General features: G+C 36.4%; 1 protein-coding gene, 1 non-coding gene and 1 pseudogene across 2 annotated transcripts; 1 reads left to right on the forward strand and 2 right to left on the reverse strand.

The window, feature by feature from the left end:
* Positions 1 to 496: 496 nt before the first annotated feature.
* LOC146922426 (putative FBD-associated F-box protein At3g50710) lies at positions 497 to 2,544 on the reverse strand. The gene is made up of 4 exons (XM_085711531.1): positions 1,864 to 2,544; positions 1,637 to 1,749; positions 897 to 927; positions 497 to 766 (listed from the first exon to the last, which is right to left on the reverse strand). The coding sequence occupies exons 1-4, from the start codon at positions 2,542 to 2,544 to the stop codon at positions 497 to 499; spliced, it is 1,095 nt and encodes a 364-aa protein (XP_085567657.1).
* A 4,183-nt stretch (positions 2,545 to 6,727) lies between these two features.
* On the reverse strand, positions 6,728 to 10,213 carry LOC146922427 (FBD-associated F-box protein At4g10400-like; annotated as a pseudogene).
* A 3,481-nt stretch (positions 10,214 to 13,694) lies between these two features.
* Positions 13,695 to 13,801, forward strand: LOC146922428 (small nucleolar RNA R71). Its single transcript, XR_015012996.1, has one exon. It is a non-coding gene; the product is annotated as a small nucleolar RNA R71 (small nucleolar RNA).
* Positions 13,802 to 24,206: the final 10,405 nt, after the last annotated feature.

Genomic DNA, 24,206 nt, shown 5'->3' on the forward strand with positions numbered 1-24,206 from the left:
TAGCATGTGGCTTTTTCTTTCCTTCTTTCAATTGTAAACGATGTTACTAGAACATTGAGTGGAATTTACAAGTATTTTGTTTAGGTTACATATTTCTCGGTTGCTACAAATATGGTTTCTTTACAAAACCGAATTAAGTTTTTTTTAGATCCATTTTTATACAATATTAATCACTAAGTTTCTCCCCAATGACAAGTCATGCAATTCCTGCATTTTGTGGAGCAGTAGATTTTTGTTAGCTTATCTCCCTATGCCGATATCCTTTAAAATAAACTGATTATTCGTTGTGCAGCTAATAACCTATGTCAATATACCTCAAAAAGAAAAATCGGTTAAGGATAATATTTCTTAACTTGTGCACAAAGACAAAGTTTGGGACCACCCTTCATAGCAGCACGTATTTCAGGAAACCATCAAATCGAAAAATTTCATGGTAGAAGATATTGAAACAAAAGAGAGAATAGGAAAAATATTACTTACATAATCATATATGTTATTAATAAATTGAAAGTTGACATGTTGAAGAAGTCCTTGGGAATCGAGATAATAGACTTTCAATTTCAGATTGTTGACTGTAGCTCCAGATTGTCATAGTACGTAAAACTCTCGCATTCTTCAGAAGAAATTTTGCTAACATAATGTGATTATCTTGTTGGAATGCATATGCAAAGTCCCACATGGTGCAAGTTGTAAGATTTGATGAAAGGCAACTTGGAACAGATTTAGGATCCTCCCAATCTTGTATATAATCTCTTGTACCGTGCACCTGTCGATTGTTGCATTGGAACTTCAGTTAATAATAAAGGTACAAGTAAAAATAAAACGATCGATACATAGTAAATGCACATAATTTAGATTAATCCAATATGATTGTTAAATTTAACAAACAAACAAACCTGATAAAGTTTAAGATTTTGAAGCTTAGGGGCAATGGTGGAGTGTAACAGCCCGGGGCCCACCCGGTCTCACTATTACTCACAAGCTTAATCACTACCCCCTCTCTAGTAGTGTTTTTGCCTCCCGTGGGAATCGAACCTAGTACCTTGGGGATAAGTACTACTTCAATGCATTCCCACTACCAATTGAGCTACTAGCTCAATTGGTAGGAATGCATTGATTACTTATCCCTTGTCATTCTCACGGGAGGCAAAAAACACTACTAGAGGTAGTGATTAAGGCTGTGAGAATGGGCCCCGGGCCGTTACAAAAAAAGGCGCCTTTTTGTAACGGCTCGGGGCCCACCCGGCCTCACTATTACTCACAAGCTTAATCACTACCCCCTCTCTAGTAGTGTTTTTGCCTCCCGTGGGAATCGAACCTAGTACCCGGGGATAAGTACTACTTCAATGCATTCCCACTACCAATTGAGTTTTTTTGTAACAGCCCGGGGCCCACCCCGGTCTCACTATTACTCACAAGCTTAATCACTACCCCCTCTCAGTAGTGTTTTTGCCTCCGTAATCGACACTAATGGGGATAAGATTACTACTAATGCATTCCCACTACCAATTGAGCTAGTAGCTCAATTGGTAGTGGGAATGCATTGAAGTAGTACTTATCCCTGTGTACTAGGTTCGATTCCCACCGGAGGCAAAAACACTACTAGAGAGGGGGGTAGTGATTAAGCTTGTGAGTACAGTGAGACCCCCGGGCTGTTACATGGAGCACTTGTACAACTATATCCCAATTATAGTTGAGCATCAAACGAGTCAAATTATGGAATGTAAGAAATTCATAAGGGTGATAATACTAGATTACACAAAAATACGGTATTAGAAATTAGGGTAAAATTCAACTCAAATAAATTAAAAATACAAATGAATGACATTGTTCTTTCACAATCCATTCTACAATAAAACAAACCTCGGATAGTTGTATGTGTAGAAACTCCAAATTTGAAAGTGATTTCACCGGAAAATAGAAATCACAGGAGGTAATATCTGCTCTATTCAACTTTCTTAACATTGAGCTACTTGGAGAGTAATCAAAAGAATGACGAGGGTAATCTTTCATGTGTATATACGATAGTTGAAGATTTTCAAGAACTGGACAACCATCTAAAAGCATCATTAATTGACGTCCTTGATCAAAGTAAACGTTTTTCAAACATAGTGTTTTGAGTGCGGGGAAATTATAATGAGAATGACCATCCAAAGAGAACCAACGGAGTTTGAGAACAACAAGGGTCGTACGAGCAAGGATACTAGTTCGCAGTTTAGAGGAATTACCCAAACTGAGAGGATGAGAAGAGAAATAGGGTTTATCACAAAGGGTGAATTTGTCGATGGAAAGGTTACCGGCAGCTTCTCGCGAACGCAAGACGAAGAAGATGAATTTCTCAACGTCGGAAAGCGATTCTCCAACTTTCAACCTGAATTCGAGAACGGAAACGTAAAGCCATAGATGAATCCATCGCTTTGAAAGAATGGATGTGGCTACGGCTTGTTTGGTAGGAACAGAAGAAAGAATATGAATCAGGATATTCTCAGGTAAACTGCTGATCCTATCTATGGCTGCTGCCCTTGGAAGTTCCTGCTCAGACATTATAGGGTTTGGAAGCAACATGGATTTAACCTAGAGACCTGCGGATTTAGAAGGTCTGCTCCTTTTATTGAACAATAGTATAGCTATAGATATTTTGGACTTTTACATTGTAGTGTACCCTCTTCAAAACACAAAAAAATATAGCAAATATAATTTAATTTCTTATCTTTTTTTAAAGACACCAACATTATAGAATTATTATAGACAAATTAGTTTTAAGGATATAATTGAAAGTGAAAAAGGGCAGCCCAAAATTATATGTATTCTCTTTATATCTTACTAACGAAAAGATTCACGTGCCCCTTTTTTGTTCTTTTTATTGCACTAAAATTTTAAAACTATGAACGATGTTTTTTTAAGAAATTTTGATTTTGATTAAAAATATAAATATAAATGATTGTTGCTTTTAAATTATAACAAACCAAATTAACCTTGTTTATCTATTTCAATGAATGACACCAACAATATAACAAAAAATATAATCTAAATATTTCTCTTTTTAATGTCACCAACAACAATTATTATTATTATAGAAAAATTGATTTAAAGTATATTTGAGATAGTAAAAAAGTCAAAGGAATCATTTTAAAGTATACTCGATCTAGTTTACTACATTTTTAAAGCATAAAGGGAAAAAAAGCTGGACGTATAATCATATTGTGTTTGTTACATTTTTTTATTTTTATTTTGAATTCACTCACATCAATTATCTTTTTTAATGAATAAAGGATAAGAAAAAAAGTGATATATCGTGGACAACATAGATGGAATTTGTTACACTTTCTTTAATATTTAAATATACTCTTATCTATTTGTTATATGTATTATTTGTATTTAAATTTGAGCATAATTTGAGAAAGAGAAAAAGACAGTCCAAAAGAGTCAAAATGAGTTATTTTCTTTATATATAGTATATATAACTATTAATCTGTAATCTATCTATATCTATAATGACTTTTAAGAAAGGGAAAACTTTGTTTTGGTGTAGCCTAATTTATTTCCAAAATTACCCATTAAAACTGATCTACTGTTACCTAAAGAAAAAAATGAATAACTTGCTTCCTTTGTAACATTTGTAACTACACGGTTGTTAAAAAAGAGTCTTCGTAAGTTTAGCAAATGCATAATTCAATGAGAAATGATCATCAGGAGAAAGAAACGAGAAATGTAAGGTCAAATGATTTAAAAGGTAAAATGAGAAATGATCATCAGGAGAAAGAAACGAGAGTGAGAGAATGAGGTCGGATACCATAATTCAGTGACAATTTGTTGTTGTTCCTAATGATGGCAAGGAGAACATACCACTCTCATACTCATACTTTTTCATCTTCTCTTCTCTCATTTTTTTAATACTTCCTTTATTTCTTTTACTTTGATGTTTTAGGACTTCAACTTTATTTTAAAATATTTGATTTTTAGGATTTTTATTATTTTTTATCCAATTTTAGAAATACACCATAAAATAAATAAGTTGTGACTTTTGACTTATCACAATTGAATTAAAAGGTGGGTTAAAAGATTTAGGTGGAGTATACAATTGTCAAGGTAGTAATAAGGTTTACTTCAACTACCCATGAAAGTACTTAAAACTAATCATACTCCATATACATGCATGCAACTATAAAAAGGCAACATGGGTAAAACTACTGTAGCCAAAAAATCAAGGAGATTGAAATTTGTGTGGTGAGTGTCGATAATTAAGGACATTGGAATTTTGAAAAAAAAAGCAAAGAGTAAATATACAGTAGCAAAAAAAAACATAAATAACGACATTTTAGTCTAAACCTTACAACTGCTCATATATACTTTAATGATTTCTTAATACTTGTGCAATCGGTTAAAACATCAAAAGAAAAGAAATGGAGGGAATACAAATTCCTTATTTCATCTCTCTTTATTGATCGGTCTATTAAAGTACCACACTTTGTAATGGGTTCAATAATTCTATTACGGAGAACTAAGCAACACAGAGAAAATAATCCTTAAGTATGTGACATTGATGACATGGTTTTCTCTTTTTAGGATCATTACACACTTATGGTTATACATGTTGCAATTTCTTACTTCTACTTTATGCATGTTATATATTTTGCCATCAATTTACTACAATCCGAATTGCTATATTCTTCTATGCTTGAATAATGCCTTCATATTAAAAAACTTTTACCGTCTTTTGCTTCAATCGGTGGCAATTTTTGAATCCTTTTGTTTATGGTAGAATTAAACAAAGACAATACATTTCCTCTTAATTTTCTTTTTTTACCCATCTATTTCAATATAGTTCTGCATTCATAAGATTTGTTGATTTTTATTTTTTATTTTGTATGTATTATGAAAAAAGAAAAAAAATACACAATATTAACCACAATTTTGACTAATTTGCTTTGGATATGCTACTTAAATGATCTGGTAACTTTTATGCTTTTCATCAATGTTGGTTTTGTTTATGCAAGACATTAGGTTGAGGGAGGGAGGGAGGGAGAGACGGGGAGAGAGAGAGAGAGAGAGAGAGAGAGAGAGAGAGAATGGAAAAAGAGAAGAAGAAGAGGAAAAGACATACGACGACAACATTGAAGCGGATACATATAGAGATACATTATGACAACAAGAGACTATATGCCCATGATGACGCCGATGTTGGTGTAGGCATTACCGAGTATACTGCACCCGAATCCGATTCTCTCACTCTTTTTTGGGATTTCTCAAACTATTTGCTTCTAACTTCTCACACTTAGGTATACAAGGATTCAACTTTATGGATTGGATACTCAATATTATTTTTTCTCCCGATTACTCAACCGTTTTCACTTTGGTTCAATTTTTTTCCTTTCTGCCCCCTAATACATGTTGATTTACTAATACAATATATAACATAAATGAATAAATTTCACGTTAGTGGTGCAATGATTTTCAAATTCAGGTTTTACAGATTTAACATTGCTCTGGTGATCAACAAGAAACAAACAAAATATTTACGGTTATCGAGTGTTCCCTGGTGCATTCTTTAATCTTCATCTTATTTTCTTCTTTTGATTTCCGATTCAGTGCAATGATAAATTCTTTATTGATCAATTGTTTGCTTCTATTAACCCATCAATTTTTCTTCATCAATTGTTATTATTGATTCTGGTCTTTTTGAGGATATGCCACACATCTGCCATTAAGTAAGAGATATGCATCTTGAGATCAAGGGTTATTGAGGAAAGACGATGACATGAGATGGTGTTGATTTGTACAAATGGATAGTAGCCTCAATAAATAAGATTTGGTTTTCATTCCTATTTTTTTATATTGTTATACAAGTTTATTTAATTAGTAGTACTATTTATTTTAATTTTTAGATAGGTTTATGACCTATTTCTGAATAGAAATTTAAACATATATTTTAGTTACTGCTGATTACTGATAGAAAATGTTATGTTTCTCTAATGATTCTATCTATAGCAAATGTTAGGGGTGATTAATGTATGTGATTATTTGGTATGTTCATTTCACCTTGCAATTAGAGGCTCAATAAAAAAAAATGCATATAAACATTAGTGCAATAAAAAGAAGAAAAAAAATAAAGCCTTCCCTCAAAAAAAAAAAAAAAAACAAAAAAGAAAGCCTCGTGAGTCCTTGATGTTGCATTTTTATTTGAAAGAGACAAAGGTGTAAACTTGATTCAAAGATGGAGCTCTATTCATCGGTTTTGTTTTATTTCTTATTCTTATATCAAAAGTTTTATATACTAATCTTCAACACAATGTTGACTAAATTATATTTGTGTATAAAATACATTAGCGAAGTAGAAAAAACGAACAGAGTGTCCATCAAGAAGTGATAAAACCTCGAACAATGTAGCCTTTGTCGGGGATAACTGTCACTTCCAACAATCAACCTCTTCATCATGCAAAGCAATGCTAGATAAATGAGTGCTAAATCCCCCACCCCCACACACACACCACCACTCACACATACACAACTGTTGTGCCCAATGAAATAAATGTTGACACCACTTCTAACCTTCCCCACCTAAACTTTAATCTAGAGCACACATTTCAGTCACCGTTACATCTTTATTCTCCACCAAATCAAACAATCTCTACTATCTAGCACTCAACACCCCTCTCTCTAACCACCCATCAGTCTAAAAACGAGTAGTGACCCCATCATCCACCACCCTCACCAGATTATCATCAGATCACCTACCCACCTTTAAACCATCCCAATGCCGCATTGCTAACAACTGCTTCAACCAAGCTGACCCTAACCACCCTCCTCTTCTCACCCTTCCTCCATCAATCTCATATCCCGTTGCTAGAAATTTAAACCACAAGTTATCCTGCTCATGGCTCATGTAGCCTCTAACACCATTATCCTAAAAATAAAATAAAAAATTAAATTTCCAAATTCTACGCACCCCCAAACCTCCATTCTCCTTTTCTAAGCGAGATTATATCCTATATAATCCAATTTAATTTTCTAATTTCCTCACACCCTTTCCAAAAGAAGCATTAAAATAAAGATTCAATTGAAGAGATGATACAGGTGGGAGACTTTGATTTTACATCGTCAAAAACTAAGTTTTTCCCCGTGTCATGTCAATGATTATAGTCTTATTCACGCAAATGTTTATCGTATTAGTAAAAAAAAAATATTGTTCTGGACCGACCATAAGGCCATTCCCATCGTGACACGTGGACTAGACATCCACCGAGGCTAAGGGGCATCGCCGAAGGAACACGCCGGTACGCCTTATACAACCGAAGCATATCTTCGTGCATCAGATGCCATACAAGTGTCTCTTAACCGTCTCCTATTCACATACCGCATTTCACGGAAGCGGTTGTTCTAATACACACCTATATAAGGGTGAGTTAGCTTCACTCCTAACAAAATGAAGGAAAAGAGAGTGCATGAATTTTAAAATGCTCTATGTTTGGTTCGACTCAAGAAACCATGGTGACTGATGTTTGTATAAATCTTATTTACTCAAAGGTCCTGTTTTAGTTAAACGGAGGGGAGGAGAAGAGAGCGCATGAATTTTAAAATGCTTTATGTTTGGTTCGACGAGACAACTTGAAAGGGATCTAAAATTAACTTAGGAGGGATTTGACTCACCTCTCTTACCCTCATTCCCACAAAAAAAAAAAAAAAAACAAATCAAACCAATAAAACTTATGATAACTATCCCCTACAATCAATTCCCCTCAGGCAAACAGACCTAAAATGATTGTTCAAATTTATTGCACTCCTTGGGAAATAGATCAATAACCTAAAGGACAAAACCATAACTGAAACTTGTAACCAAAAAATATTATAAAGAAAATAGTAATAGAAGAGTAATGAAAAGATTTCACTACTCATAAGTCACTTGCATTAAATAAAATCATTCATAATTCAAGTGCCTGATTGGTATCTAATAATTCAAAGGAAACTTCAATGGAATTAAGAACCAAAAAGCAACTAAAGAACAACAAACATGAGAATAGCCTATAAAGCTAACAAACTCAGAAAAGCACTTCCAATGATTGAGGGCTAGTTATTTCCTTTATCTTTTCCCAACGAGGTGGAGGGCCTTTTATTGCTCTTCTCTTGTCCCCTCGGGCTTATTATATTAAATTAAGGCAAGCGGTGGAACTGGGTTAAGGAGCCTTTTTCCGCCTTTCGTCTTTCCAGTAAAGCATAGGTTTATTTCCCCTTTAACTAGAAAGACTTGGTCAGATGGGTGCGTGCGCTTCGGTTAGGATAAGGCTAATTTATATGACGTCGATGGCCCGACGTAGAGCACTCAATGGGCTAGGGTGGCCCCATTTTGCCTTACCAACCCCAGGGAAACTTAGATCAAATTCACATCTGCATCTGCATAGAAAACAAAGCAAACAAGAAAGTCAAAAATAAAATATTAAAAACAAAACTAGTGGTGATTGAATAGCATGAAGTGAGAATTGACTAGCATGTGGCTTTTGCATTCCTTCTTTCAAATGTAAACAATGTTTACCAAAACATCTATAACAATATTGCATACTGAGTGGAATTTGCAAGAAAATTCAAACTCAGTATTTTGTTTAGGTTGCATATTTCTCAGTTGCTACCAATATCGTTTACCGTATTAAAGTTGTTCATATAGTTATCGACACAAATTTTTTGATAGCTTGCATTTTTCTTAAGGGAGGAACGACAGAGCAGGACAAAGACTCCACATTTATCGCATAACAGCAATGAACATGCAGCTACAATATTGCTTATATTTTCATAACAGCACATATTTCATCAAACCACCAAATCCATCAATTTCATGGTAGAAGATAATGAAACAAAAGTCATAATAGAGAAACTACCCCTAAAAATTGAAAGTTGACATGTTGAAGAAGCCCTTGGACATTTGCGTAAATATCTTTCTACACTAGGCAGTATGTAGCCCCAGATTGTCATAGTTTGTAAAACTCTCGCATTCTTCAGAATAAATCTTGCTAACATAATGTGATTACGTTGTTGGTCTCGATCTACATATACAAAGTCACGTTGGGTGCCACCTGCATATGCAAAGTCCCGCATAGTACAAGTTGTAAGGTTTAAGGAAAGGCAACTTGGAACAGATTGGGATAGACCCATTTGCCCTTATTATTGTCCAAATAATATCTTGTAACTTCGTCTTGTAACTTGTGTTAATAATACATATTCAAACAAAAGAATAAAGGTCTGTTAAGAAAAGATAAATCAAATTAAATATGATTGTTAAATTTAACAAATAAACCTGATAAAGTTCAAGTTTTTTAAGCTGGGGGCAATGGTGGAGCACTTGTACAACTATATCCCGATCATAGTTGAGCACCAAATGGGTCAAATTATAGAAAGTAGGAAAGTTGTAAGGGCAATAAACCTAAAATATACAACAACAAAAAAAAAGACAGTATAAGAAATTAGTGTAAAATTCAATTCCACACAATTAAAAATTAAAAATGCAAATGAATCACATTGTGTTCTTTATTATTCCATTCTAAAATAAAACAAACCTTGGATAGTTGTATGCGTAGAAACTCCAAATATGGAAGGGATTTCAACGGAAAATCACAATAACATGCGGTAATATCTGCTCTCTTCAACTTTTTGGCATTGAGCTGCTTTCAAAGTCATAAAAATCATAACTACTCATGTTAGATAGTTGAAGATCTTCAAGAACCGGACATCCATCCAAAAACAACATAAGATCACATTGTTGATCAAAGTAAATGTCTTTCAAATGTAGTGTTTTGAGTGAGGGCAAATTAAGATGAGAAGGAGCACCCGTATAGAACCTAACGCAATGGAGCTTAAGAACAACAAGGGTTGTACTAGCAAGAATACTTGTACGCAATTTAGAGGAATTACCGAAAACGATAGAATGAAGTCGAGAGGAATAGATTTTACTGTGAAGGATGAATGTTTTGATGGAATGATTACCGGCAGCTTCTCGCGAATGCAAGACAAAGAAGACGAAATGTGAAAGCCATTCTTGGTCTTTCCATCTGGTTTCGGTGAATTTGAGAACGGGAACGTAAAGCCATAGATGAATCCATCGCTTTGAAAGAATGGAAGTGACAAAGGCTTGTTTGGTAGGAACAGAAGAGAGAATATGAATCAGGATATCATCCGGTAAACCGCTGATCCTATCTACCGCCGCGGTTGAAAGTTCAAGCTCAGACATTCTATTGCGGTGACAGATAGGGTTTAGAAGCAACAAGGAGACTTGCGATCAAATGAGGGCTGTTTTTGTTTGACCAAAAAACACTAGGGTTGGTTATTAGTAGTCATAGTGTTCCAAAATACATATCACAATCAAACATTGTACATATGTCAATACACAACTTTGATTATTAACTAGACCATCGACCCGTGCTACCGCACGGGTCATACGAAAGAAAAAATTTAACGTAAATATGAAAGTAAACATTTTACTTAAATAAAAAAATTAATTTCAATTCATAAAATAAATTGAGAAACCATTGTAATGTACCGTATTAAACAATTTCCATGACATCGACTACTGTTACGGTAACATGACATATGAATTTAAGGGTTAATAGTGCTTTTCACCCCTGTAATATATGTCATTTCCGGTTTCGCCCCTATAAAATTTTCGGTTTGATTTGCACCCTCGTAAAAAAATTTCTTTACGGAAAACGCCCTTAATAGGCCATTTTCAGAAAAATTTTTCAAGAAATTTTGGTTTTTGAATGGCCTATTAAAGCGTTTTCCGAAATAATTTTTTTTACGAGGGTGAAAATCAAACCGAAAATTTTATAAGGGCGAAAACCGGAAATGACATATATTACGGGGTTAAAAACACTATTAACCCTAAATTTTTAATGACATAGTTTATTGAAGAAAAAGAAAATCAAACGTTTGTCTACATAAAAATAGTACCAATATGCAATAACAACAATACTACAAAACAAAGTCCTACACATTACGGAAAACTTCTCTGTAGACCACATTTGATGTCACATCGGTATCTTGGCCGTCCTCATCATTGATCAACATCTTTAAACAATCCCTTGAAGTAACCATTGATATTGGGACGTACAATTGTCCTTGTGAAAAAACAGAGACGGAAGATAGACACCAACATTTTTCAAAGACTAACCTTGACTGCGTTTAATAGTCATTGCAAATGAGACGGACAACGGAAACGCCTTCGTTTAAACTTGAACGGAATTCTAGTATCGGACGGTGATAAGCCAAACCGCAAGTGCACGGTCTATCGAAGTAGTAGTAAAAAGAGTATCGTTCCGCTAGGGAGTTATCAATTCTACGTTAGTCCCAATTTCTAAAGACAAGTTTCTCTTAAGCATATCAAAGATTCTCTCGAAGTCGGTGAGTGTATCCCTCCAACAACCACACCTATTCTCATGGGTGATTGCCTTTGGGACCCTTGAAGATCGAAACTTTATATGTCTCAAGGTTTGCTAGACTATTCTCATGTTTCGCAAACCTTGTCTAAATTCACTTGTTCGAATATCAAAGCTGCGTTCGCTTTATGAATTGATATTTGAGATAATGAATTAACAATTATCAAACCCTCCGCGGTCGCTTCCACAGTTTGATAAAGGTTAATTCATGTTAAAGCGGTGAATTTAGATTAGAAATTAGGGATACATAAAATTAAGGTTTATGGCTTGGTTTGATTAGGATTATGTCATTAGACTTATCCAACAATCCCAAGACAATGAAATCTACTCACTAACGTTCATTGTAGATATGGAGAAGAAGAGGAAGAAGAACATAAAATAAATAATAAGAAAATAAAGATGAACTTTTATTCAAAGAAACAATTGTCACATATTATTTCCAAGAACAAAAGATGAATGTTTATGATGGAACTCTATTTATAGCTTTACAATTGACTTAAAATCTAAGCAACTATAAGGGCTATTCGGTAAAACTACAACATGGTAACTTGGCCTTCAAGCAAAAGCAATCCCGGGAGGTGGTACGGTCGTGCCAACATTGGCATGGGCCGTGCCAAGCTTCGACTTGGGGGAGAGTATTTTTGTCTCCGAATCTTTAGTATTTTTGCTCCAAATCAGCTCCGGACTCCTTTCTTTGCTCCAAGACACCTTCCATCATATATTCGTTCCGAAATATAAAATATGCAATTTGTAGTAAACTAGCTCAAAAAGGAAATAATATTTAAATAAAATAAAACTAAATCTAATTAAAACGAAACTAAATAATGCATAAAAATAGACTAAATAAAGACTCATCAAACTCCCCCACACTTGAATCTTTGCTTGTCCTCAAGCAAAAGGCAATAGACATAGTAGCAACAAGAAAGATTAAACATGGCAACACAATTGAAAAACTCATGCCTCTCCTAAGGTTTTGTTTCAAGTACACTAATCACGACCTCAAGTACTTCTTGTGAACTTATTCAACCCAACAACAAGTCTTAAGTGAGTGTGTGTGTGTGTGTGTGTGCAGTCCAACCCTTTTCTTGCTCCCCGTATAAGACAGATATTATGAGGAATAGGTTCTATCCCTAATGCTAAAGTAACCGAGAAAAGTCCTTTTTTCATTTCATATAAGAGTGATGGGAATTTAGTTAAAATTAAATTAGATTAACAATTTAAGCACAAAGGGGCTACAGATGCTTAGGGGCTATCTATCCTCATAGGAAGTCTTTTTGGATGTAATTGTCCTTTCCCCCTAGATTCAAAATCACCCTAAGCAAAGGCTTCGCAAAATTTTTATTTCATCTCCGCGTAGGAAGTCTTTTTGGATGTAATTGTCCTTTCCCCCTAGCATTGATGAATTTATTTTCCTCATTTGAGGGATTTGGGACTCAAGTTCAAATTAGAGAGTCACCGCCACAATTAGGAAGTTAGGGATTGTCCTTTCCCCCACATGTTAGTGCCATTCTCCCGCCCCATTTTAACTTTAACAATTTAAGAATATAACAATAAAGCACAATTGATTATTTCCCACACAAACTTATATTACTTTTACTCTAAAGACTTTTAAGGGTCTAAGTTAACACTAAAGATAGAACATGCTCCTTAAAATACCTACTCATACACTTGCTCAAAGATTGCAACCGGGTGCTTTTCTCATTGGATATTTTTCACAATAAAACAAGATGTGGGTATAGCAAGAACACTAAAAACACAAGAAATTACTTTCATGCACAAGAAACAACCTATTTAAGAGAAGACAAAACAAAAATTTTGTGCCATGATTTACATTGAAAACAAGCTACTTAATCATGTTTTTCGCTATAAAAACAATACAAAAGAATAAAGTTCAAGGGAGTTTGGAAACACTACGACTCTAGACGCTTTATTAGGCCCCCCACACTTAGGAGAAGCATTGTCCTCAATGATTCAAAAAGAAAAATAGAAGATGGCACTAACATTTATTTTTTGAAATTTTTGGGTTAATGCATCAATCTTAAAGGCAAGGTGACCATAGTTAGAGACTTCATACATACCGCTCCTTTTTGGAGGGCGAAGAATTAGTGATGGCTCTTTCGTTTGTCCACTTGTAGTGATTTTGAGCCATGTCTTCAATCAAGGCGTATGCTTCGTGTAATTCTTGTTCATTAAAGCTCCACTGCAGTTGCATCAACATAAATTTTTTTGGTATACAAAAGACCATTATAAAAAGTGTGAGTAATAAGCCACTTCTCTAAACCATGATGGGGACAAAGTCTAAGCATTTCTTTGAAACACTCCCAAGCATAGTAAAGAGATTCTCCATCTTTTTGAGTGAATTGTGTGATTTGATTCCTTAATTGAACTGTTTTTAGAATAGGGAAAGAATCGGGCAAGAAAAACTTGCTTCAATTGTTGCCATGAAGTGATAGAATCAATTTCCAATGAATGAAACCAAGCACTAGCTCTACCCCCTAAGGAAAAAGGAAAGAGGTGCATCCTTATGGCCTCTTGGTTTGCATTCAAGGTTCCACTCGAGTCTTAAAAAAGTTGAAATATGAAAATTCGGATCCTCAATGGGTGATCCGAAAAATTGATTTTACCGCACTAAGTGGATAAGTGCAGGTTTTATTTCAAAATTTTTACCAACAGTTGGGTACACAATAACATCGTATGACGCATCTGAAGGTGGGATTGCATACTCTTTGAGAGTGCGTTCCTCGGCCATATCGATATTATTTTGTGTTTCCAAGAAGTTATCGGTAAAAAGAAAGAAATATAAAAATAAATAAAAAATAAAGAAAAAGATTTTTTTTTAAGAAAGAAATATAAAAAGAAAATAAATAAATAAAATAAAATAAATAAAGAAAAAGATTTTTTTAAGAAAGAAATATAAAAAAGAAAAACAATAAAATAAAATAAGGAAAAAGATTTTTTTTTTCAGTCTAATCGTTAAAAAAAAAGTTAATCAAATTGCAATAACTCCCGACGGCGGCGCCAAAAACTTGATAAGCCAAACTGCAAGTGCACGGTCTATCGAAGTAGTAGTAAAAAAGAGTATCGTTCCGCTAGGGAGTTATTAATTCAATTAACTTTTGATAATGAATAGATGAAAGTTGAAAGGTTAAAAGTTTGGGTTTTTATTTAAAAGAAAACAATAAAAATAAAATGAGCCTTGGGATTATTGGTTCATCCTAATGACAAATACTTCACAAACAAACCTTAAACTTATAATTCTACGTTAGTCCCAATTTCTAAAGACAAGTTTCTCTTAAGCATATCAAAGCTTCTCTCGAAGTGAGTGAGTGTATCCCTCCAACAACCACACCTATTCTCATGGGTGATTGCCTTTGGGACCCTTGAAGATCGAAACTTTATATGTCTCAAGGTTTGCTAGACTATTCTCATGTTTCGCAAAACCTTGTCTAAATTCACTTGTTCGAATATCAAAGCTTTACGTTCGCTTTATGAATTGATATTTGAGATAATGAATTAACAATTATCAAACCCTCCACGTTCGTTTCCACAGTTTGATAATGGTTAATTCATGTTAAAGCGGTGAATTTAGATTAGAAATTAGGGTTACATAAAATTAAGGTTTAAGGCTTGGTTCGATTAGGATTATTTCATTAGACTTATCCAACAATCCCAAGACAAAGAAATCTACTCACTAACGTTCATTGTAGATATGGAGAAGAAGAGGAAGAAGAACATAAAATAAATAATAAGAAAATAAAGATGAACTTTTATTCAAAGAAACAATTGTCACATATTATTTCCAAGAACAAAAGATGAATGGTTATGATGGAGAGCTACTCTATTTATAGCTTTACAATTGACTTAAAATCTAAGCAACTATAAGGGCTATTCGGTAAAACTACAACATGGTAACTTGGCCTTCAAGCAAAAGCAGAAAAAGCAATCCCGGGAGGTGGTATTGTAACACCCGCAACGTGGCACAAGAACGGTGGCGGAGCGGCGGGCCCCGGACTTAAGCGGGATGAGTCGGACCACCAGCTGTTATAGGGTGACCCCACGTTGATAGGAGGAACCGAATCACATCGGAATGAGAGGGATCCGGAGGCCGTGTTGGTATGGGACTACATGGTTGAAGGAAGGCTTATAAGAATTGTTAGGTACTACCCATATCAACAAGATGCATCTTCTTTTCGGGAGCTCAATCCATAGGAACTCCGCAGTTAAGCGTGCTTGGCTTGGAGTAGTACTAGGATGGGTGACCTACGGAAGTTTCCCGGTAAGCATGTGAGTGAGGACAAAGCATGCCGAAAAGACTCGTGTTGGTTTGTGGGGTTAGTCGGCAATCCCGTAAGCGATGCGGGATGTTACACTTGGTATCGCAGCAGACCTCTCCCCGGTACGGTGTGGTTCAGGGACGAACTGTGCGAAGCCGGTGGGCATGTAACACCCGCAACGTGGCACAAGAACGGTGGCGGAGCCGAGGCCGGCCCCGGACTTAAGCGGGATGAGTCGGACCACCGGGCTGTTACGGGGTAACCCCAAGTTGATAGGAGGAACCGAATCACATCGGAATGAGAGGGATCCGGAGGCCGTGTAGGTATGGGACTACATGGTTGAAGGCAGTGCTTATAAGAATTGTTAGGTACTACCCATATCAACAAGATGCATCTTCTTTTCGGGAGCTCAATCCATAGGAACTCCGCAGCTTAAGCGTGGTTGGCTTGGAGTAGTACTAGGATGGGTGACCTATCGGGAAGTTTCTCGGTAAGCATGTGAGTGAGGACAAAGCATGCCGAAAAGACTCGTGTTGGTTTGTGGGGTTAGTCGGCAATCACAATAGCGATGCAGGATGTTACGGACGAGCTACCCATGGTTTCGGGTGTGAGAAAATTGTGGAAAGATAGAAAAGTTTTGAAGAGTTTTAAAGATTATGTATGCAAGATAAGATGTATGCAAGATTACATGAGTAAGATGCATGGAAGCACTACAAGGCAAATTCGAATGTTTCGGCAAATTATAAGTTACTTATTTGATGGTTAAGCTAAGTAGTTAAGATGTGGACTCAAAACAATTAATCCATAATAAGCAAGGTAAGAACCAATCATGATGTTCTAAGATAGTTACGTGATTTGATAAAAGGTACTAACATTAAAAAGGTTATGTTCGTTTATGCGGAGTAAGAAAGAGGATGAATTACACGCTTTGATGAAGGAAGTATGCTTTGAACTCTATGGAGTGAGTATGAACGAATTTTGTTAGCGAAACCCGAGGAAGACGTGTTTAATCTCGTGGATGGGTAGATGGTTTTCGAATTTCGAATTTCAAGGAAGACGAGTTTAATCTCGTGACGAGTTTAATCTTTTAAGGGGGTAGAATGTAACATCCCGCTGTCGCTGTCGAATATTATCGGTCGAATGTGTCGGGGAATTATTTTCAAGAAAGGTAAGTATGGAGAATAATTTTATGTAAAGTCGGCTTACGCGTGTGTCTAACCATCGCGTCGGTTTTAATACGTTTCGAGGCAAGGGCAGTTTGGTAATTTTCCAAGAAAGGGATATTTATTTGAGATAACCCCAAAAATATCTCATTTCTCATGTTCTTTCTCTCTCCTAGTCTTTGGAAAGATTTTCTTCTCCTTCCCTTCCTCTCCATCGGCCCTCTCTTCTTCCTTACCTCACCAACTTATCAAATCTCTTTCCCCATGGATTCTTTATCAAAGTTGGTTCCTCCATCACCCTTTAAGAAATTGTGTAGCTTGGATTAAGCTTGTTTTCATTCCTCTCCTCTCTCCACCAAACTTTTCCAAATCTTCTTTCTTCCATGGCAATCTTTAGATTATGTTTCCTTATGAACCTCTTGAACTTAAGGAAGCTTGGGTTTTGTTTGATTTCCTTCATTTCTCCTCTTAATGATGGATTAAAAAGTTAGGGTTTTGAAGATGGAAGTTTGAATTGGGATGGGAATTGAAGATATTTGGAAGAGGCAAAGATCCCGGTGTCTTGGAGTTCAAGAAAACAACAAGAATGGAATGGTATGATTAAAGAAAGCAAAAGGGAACAAGAAGCTAGGGTTTGGCTTGTTGATGCTTAGGAGCTTTTGGGAATCAAATGCAAATCATAGGTGAGTTCCTTAGATAGTTCCCACCCTTGGGATTATGTGTTTAAGCTTGCAAAGAAATTATATAATTTTTTCTAGGGTTTATGTGTAGAAAGTTACCCTTTTTCATGCCATGCCTTTTTATGCTTGTGAATACTTGTTCAATGGCTGTTTTACAAGTTTCATATGACTACTAGTACCATGATATGTTTTGGGATGTTTTGTATTGAGGTTTTTGGGTCAAAATGACCATTGTGTAGGTGCTGGACTGCACCAACTCGCCACGACGAGCATGGAGCTCGCCTAGGCGAGTAAGAGCAGCAGGGAGGGCCGTTTGCTCGCCACCAAGCTCGCCTAGGCGAGTAACTTGGCGCGTAAACGGTGGCTGCTTCCCTTGTTTGCTCTTTTCGCCTTTTCGTCGTACTTCGGTTCGGCTTTCACTCACGTAAACTTTTGTAAACGTAAACCCCCAATACATGACTCCAAGGCATGGTTTTTTTGAAAATGTTTCTTGAGCATTTAACAAGTATTTGCAATATGTAAATGAACATGGCATATGAGATTTATAGCATGAGATGATATGATAAGACTTGGGTAGCAAGATATTCCTTAGGCAAGGGGAAAACTAGAGCCTCGATATAGTTATCGAGAACTAGATAGTTAGCATGAAATTATTTATGTTAGGTTGTGAGAGATTAGATATCTCTTCACAAAGAATGTTAAGCAAGAATCCTAAGTAAGGAAAGACGCGAAGTGTAAACTCTTCGCATGTGTTAAAAGCTCATGCAAGTATGATAAGTCGTGTTTTGATAATTATATCTCTCCACTAAGATCAAGTAAGTAAGCATGAATAGGTTTATCCTTTCATGATATGTTTAAGATTAAGATTATGATTAAAATGAATATGTAGGTGACACGTCTCTTGCAATCCATGAAAGTATGGATTCAAGGGGTTCTCATGATGAGAACGATTCAAGCCGTAAGGGACCCGCATGTCACCGAGTAAGTAAGAATGTAGGTGTTCGTGTCTCTTGCAATCCATGAAGGTATGGATTCAAGGGGTTCTCATGATGGGAACGGGGAAAGCTCCGTAAGGGGATCGCACGACACCGAGGGAGTCCGATGTACGTACATCGGTCATGATGGGATTGTACTTGGGGTTACTCCACCCGGGACTCTCCGTAAAATGAATCAAGATATTTAATGTTTGTTCAACGCTAACCAAGTATGACTCGACTTTATATGTTATGTTGCAAGAATAAATTTACGTAAGATTATGTTTATGAGCAATAGCACGAGATGCTATTAGACAAGTATGAGATATGAAATAGATCAAGTAAAGAATGTTATGCCGATGACGATCTTAGTTTCCCCTAATCGTCCGGTTTAGGATTGTGTCATGAATATGTTAAGATAAGTCTTGATGCGTTTAACGTATCTTGAAGTTGCGGTCCTAGGATCCCTTGACCGCCATGACACGTATGATAGTAAGCCTATAACAAGTAAGATGAGTTATGACGGTCCTAGCAAGCACAACTGTCTAAGTATGCAAGTCCCCACACACGTATAATCAACCGTCAGGTTGTAAAATAGACACGTGGTGACCGTAGGTTTTCCCCCGTGGTTGCCTATAGCCTAGGATTAGGTGGAACTCACCGAGACATTATGTCTCATCCCAATCCTATTTTTGTTTCGGATAAATGAGTGTCGGACGCCAAGTTAGTTGCCGGATGGATATCTCATCGGGTGCTCGTTCGTACACGTTGAGGAATGGATATGGATTTCAAGGATGCATTTCTTATTATTTTAGATAAAGGTGTTGTAACATTTTATACGAACGTGTAATGTTTGTTTAATATTCATTCGAAGTTTTATTGTTGTAAATTTTTAATGTATCCAAGTACTAAATTAACTCACATGCTAGACTTTCTAGATACGTCTAGTATGGGTGTTACATCGTCTATCTTGACATGGAGAAGTGAAATCAATTACTCCGATTCTCTTGACAATTAATAACCAAATCTATGGTTTCCTCACTTAAAAATTTCCCACCAATCCATTTGGACTTGCAAGTGAATACTCTTAGCAAAAATTCGTGCATCTCGTATGATATTAATATCACACGAACATTTCTAACTCCTCTGAATACTTTATCTCCATAAACTGGCATACTTCCGAATACCGCTTCTTGTTAGTCAATAACGATACCCATCTAGTACTTTACTTCAAGAAATTTCTAAACTCTGATACTTAGGTTCTTGGAACGAATATTTACTTGAATAAAGAGAATCTCATTTTGAAACCGAATTTGCAATGGTACCTCGGAACCACGGGACGAGTCTTTAAATTTATTAAAAAGGTTTTACAACTCGCCCCTAACTTGTCTATATCAAGTTGGTCCCGAATTCCATACGTCTTAAGTGAACTTGCTCACTTATGGCGTGCCTCATTGGTTTCATCAATGTTTAATATTATATTTTTAAAACAATTTCGTTCCCGAGTTCCTTAATACCAATCTTAACTTTAAGAAAATTACTATCATATCTTGTCATTATTCTAGCAAGTATCGTTATCCTTTAACAAGTTTGGTATAGGAGGGTATGTACCTCATCATGTAATTCTCATGAACCCTATTCCATTATTATAACATATGCTCTTCTACATATTCAACAACATCAATTAGACAACCAGATAACTTCATCTGTGGTAACTCTAGTCTTTGTCTCATTTAAGTGAAGATACTCTTCTTATCCTTTTACCTTAATCATCACCGACGAAATAAACATCAATACTTACTTGCTACATCAAGAATTCCTTGTTTGTCTCATAGTACTTCTTATTAAAACTTATATTACTTTTCCAAACATTCTTCGTAGAGATTCTTACAACCAAAGTTCCATGATCACCATTCACAACTTTACAATTAATTTCCGCAAGCCGCTACTCGATTCCCACCGGTTGGCTTTGACTAGTTCTCTAATCCATTGAGACAAGTGATCTTCACACTCCTTCTATCATTTGAATAATATCTTCGTGAACTCTTCTCAAACTTTCTATGTTGCAACCATCTCTCGCTATCTAGCTCTACCCTTGGCTTGTAAGATTAAATCTCAAGACGACCTTTTTCTCTTGACATACACATGCCTCACTCAACTTATTCTCGGTAATCCGAATTCATAGTATACATCTTTGCTATTACATACTTACTATTTCCATAATTCATCCTTCCAACTTCCTGTGGTAGACTCATCTTGCACTCTTACATACCTACCTTATGCATCTAACATTACAACTTGATATTCTCTCACGCTATGTTTTGCTCCATCTTACCATTGCTTGCTCGTTAGTTTGTCTTTTTAAAGAAAATTTCATAGACTAGCACACGGGCCAATGACGTTGATGATTTCCCATTGTTTGTATATAAAAACTATACTGAACCTAGGCCCCGCCGTTACTCTAAATTCACAAAACGGGTTGACAACACAACCGTGCTATCAAATCTTAGTTCCGGTGAGTTTAGTCTACTCTATACGAGTCGTAACAACCGGTACTTACAAAATTTCTCTTTGAATTACCCAAAAATCTCAACCTCAATCACCCATATGCGTATGTCTTTCTAAAATCTTGTAAACTTTATAATTCAACATCCTAACGAGCCTTTGCAATTTCATTAAGCAAAACGTAGGTTTGAGGGATACTCATAACTCCACAAAACCAAGAACCTTGTGATTTCTTATAGTTCCGCACCACTTAAATTCTTACATCATGTCTTCAATTCCGTGACATCCATTCTAAATACCGAGAACCTCTAGACTCTTGATACGAACCGCTTCTCGACCCTTGACACATTAACTTCCAAAGTTACCTTGAATCGAATCAATTCCGTTGATAGTTGCTCATGCCTTCTTCTTTTGAAAATCTTAGGGTGTGATATGCATTCGTCACTTGTTGTCATAAAGGTTTTCATTACTTAAAATATTATTGCGAAAATAACTCTCCAATAGTTACCGCAAACCCTTGAGATGAACCGACCGTTTTCAAAAACGAAACCTCGCCCCGTGTTCGTTATTAGTGAGCTTCTTCGGTTCAACATTCTTTTCAAAAAAAACTAATTTGCATAAAATCCTTATTTCTCAAGTAACCCAATGCATATCATTCATTCCCATCATCGTAAAATGTTCTTTAATATGTGCACCGCAACCATCAACCTATATCGATACCATTCTCGACGCACGGAAATTAACGCCTTAGCTCGACAATCATAAACTTTCGCTTAAATCCTTATCTTCATCTACTACGAGTAACTTTCCTAGTTACGTCGCCGCTTATTGCACTTTCCGTATACTAGAACCTTGTCCACCCCGATCTTACAAATCCATCGGTTCATTTACATAACGCTATCCCCGCGAGCCTACTAATTTCGTCAACAACGTCGACTTCTTTCTAAATGGTAGCCTTGTGCTTACGTTCTAGAATACAACTCCTTCTGTACAATAAATCTCGTTCAACAACAGCTCTTACCGAAACTTCGGATCATACATAGACATTTCCAAACTCTTACTTATGGGTATGCGAAGTATCTTCCACACCTTACCCAACACTTTCGGAACGTTCCTTCTTAACTTTACCTTACATTCCCGGAGAATCCATACATTACCACTTAGTTCATCGACCACTTTCTTGCACGACAACCGCTTACTAACACTCATCCCGAGTTCTTACCTTTTGGTGCAACTTCATCTCATACTTCGTTCCTCCGGGGTCCTATTCAGCTCTCGGGCATCCATTCTAATCGTTGAATGCTAAATTGAGTTGATCAGGCTCAACTAACAACAACAACTAGAACATTTACCCGGAACCCAATGGTCCCACTACTTTAGTTGTAACTTAATGACCCAAGGCACGGTACGGAATCGACTCGCTTCCGATACCAAATCTAACATCCATACTAGACGTATCTAGAAAGTCTAACATGTGAGTTAATTTAGTACCGGATACATTAAAAATTTACAACAATAAAACTTCGAATGAATATTAAACATCATTACACGTTCGTATAAAATGTTACAACACCTTTGTCTAAAATAATAAGAAATGCATCCTTGAAATCCATATCCATTCCTCAACGTGTACGAACGAGCACCCGATGAGATATCCATCAAGCAACTAACTTGGCGTCCGACCTCGTTTATCTAAAACAAAAATAGGATTGGGATGAGACATAATGTCTCGGTGAGTTCCACCTAATCCTAGGCTATAGGCAACCACGGGGGAAAACCTACGGTCACCACGTGTCTATTTTACAACCCGATGGTTGATTATACGTGTGTGGGGACTTGCATACTTAGACGGTTGTGCGTGCTAGGACCGTCATAACTCATCTTACTTGTTATAGGCTTACTATCATACGTGTCATGGCGGTCATGGGATCCTAGGACCGCAACTCAAGATACGTTAAACGCATCAAGACTTATCTTAACATATTCATGACACAATCCTAAACCGGACGATTAGGGGAAACTAAGATCGTCATCGGCATAACATTCTTTACTTCGATCTATTTCATATCTCATACTTGTCTAATAGCATCTCGTGCTATTGCTCATAAACATAATCTTACGTAAATTTATTCTTGCAACATAACATATAAAGTATGAGTCATACTTGGTTAGCGTTGAACAAACATTAAATATCTTGATTCATTTTACGGAGAGTCCCGGGTGGAGTAACCCCAAGTACAATCCCATCATGACCGATGTACGTACATCGGACTCCCTCGGTGCCGTGCGATCCCCTTACGGAGCTTTCCCCGTTCCCATCATGAGAACCCCTTGAATCCATACCTTCATGGATTGCAAGAGACACGAACACCTACATTCTTACTTACTCGGTGACATGCGGGTCCCTTACGGCTTGAATCGTTCTCATCATGAGAACCTCTTGAATCCATACTTTCATGGATTGCAAGAGACATGTCACCTACATATTCATTTTAATCATAATCATAATCTTAAACATATCATGAAAGGATAAACCTATTCATGCTTACTTACTTGATCTTAGTGGAGAGATATAATTATCAAAACACGACTTATCATACTTGCATGAGCTTTTAACACATGCGAAGAGTTTACACTTCACGTCTTTCCTTACTTAGGATTCTTGCTTAACATTCTTTGTGAAGAGATATCTAATCTCTCACAACCTAACATAAATAATTTCATGCTAACTATCTAGTTCTCGATAACTATATCGAGGCTCTAGTTTTCCCCTTGCCTAAGGAATATCTTGCTACCCAAGTCTTATCATATCATCTCATGCTATAAATCTCATATGCCATGTTCATTTACATATTGCAAATACTTGTTAAATGCTCAAGAAACATTTTCAAAAAAACCATGCCTTGGAGTCATGTATTGAGGGGTTTACGTTTACAAAAGTTTACGTGAGTGAAAGCCGAACCGAAGTACGACGAAAAGGCGAAAAGAGCAAACAGGGCAGCAGCCACGTTTACTCGCCAAGTTACTCGCCTAGGCGAGCTTGGTGGCGAGCAAACAGCCCTCCCTGCTGCTCTTACTCGCCTAGGGCGAGCTCCATGCTCGTCGTGGCGAGTTGGTGCGATCCGGCACACTCGCACAATGGTCATTTTGACCCAAAAACCTCAATACAAAACATCCCAAAACATATCATGGT

The sequence above is a fragment of the Medicago sativa genome, chromosome 5 (assembly GCF_051527215.1).
Source record: "Medicago sativa cultivar Bolivia chromosome 5, Bolivia_mono, whole genome shotgun sequence".
Taxonomy (NCBI): Eukaryota; Viridiplantae; Streptophyta; class Magnoliopsida; order Fabales; family Fabaceae; genus Medicago; species Medicago sativa.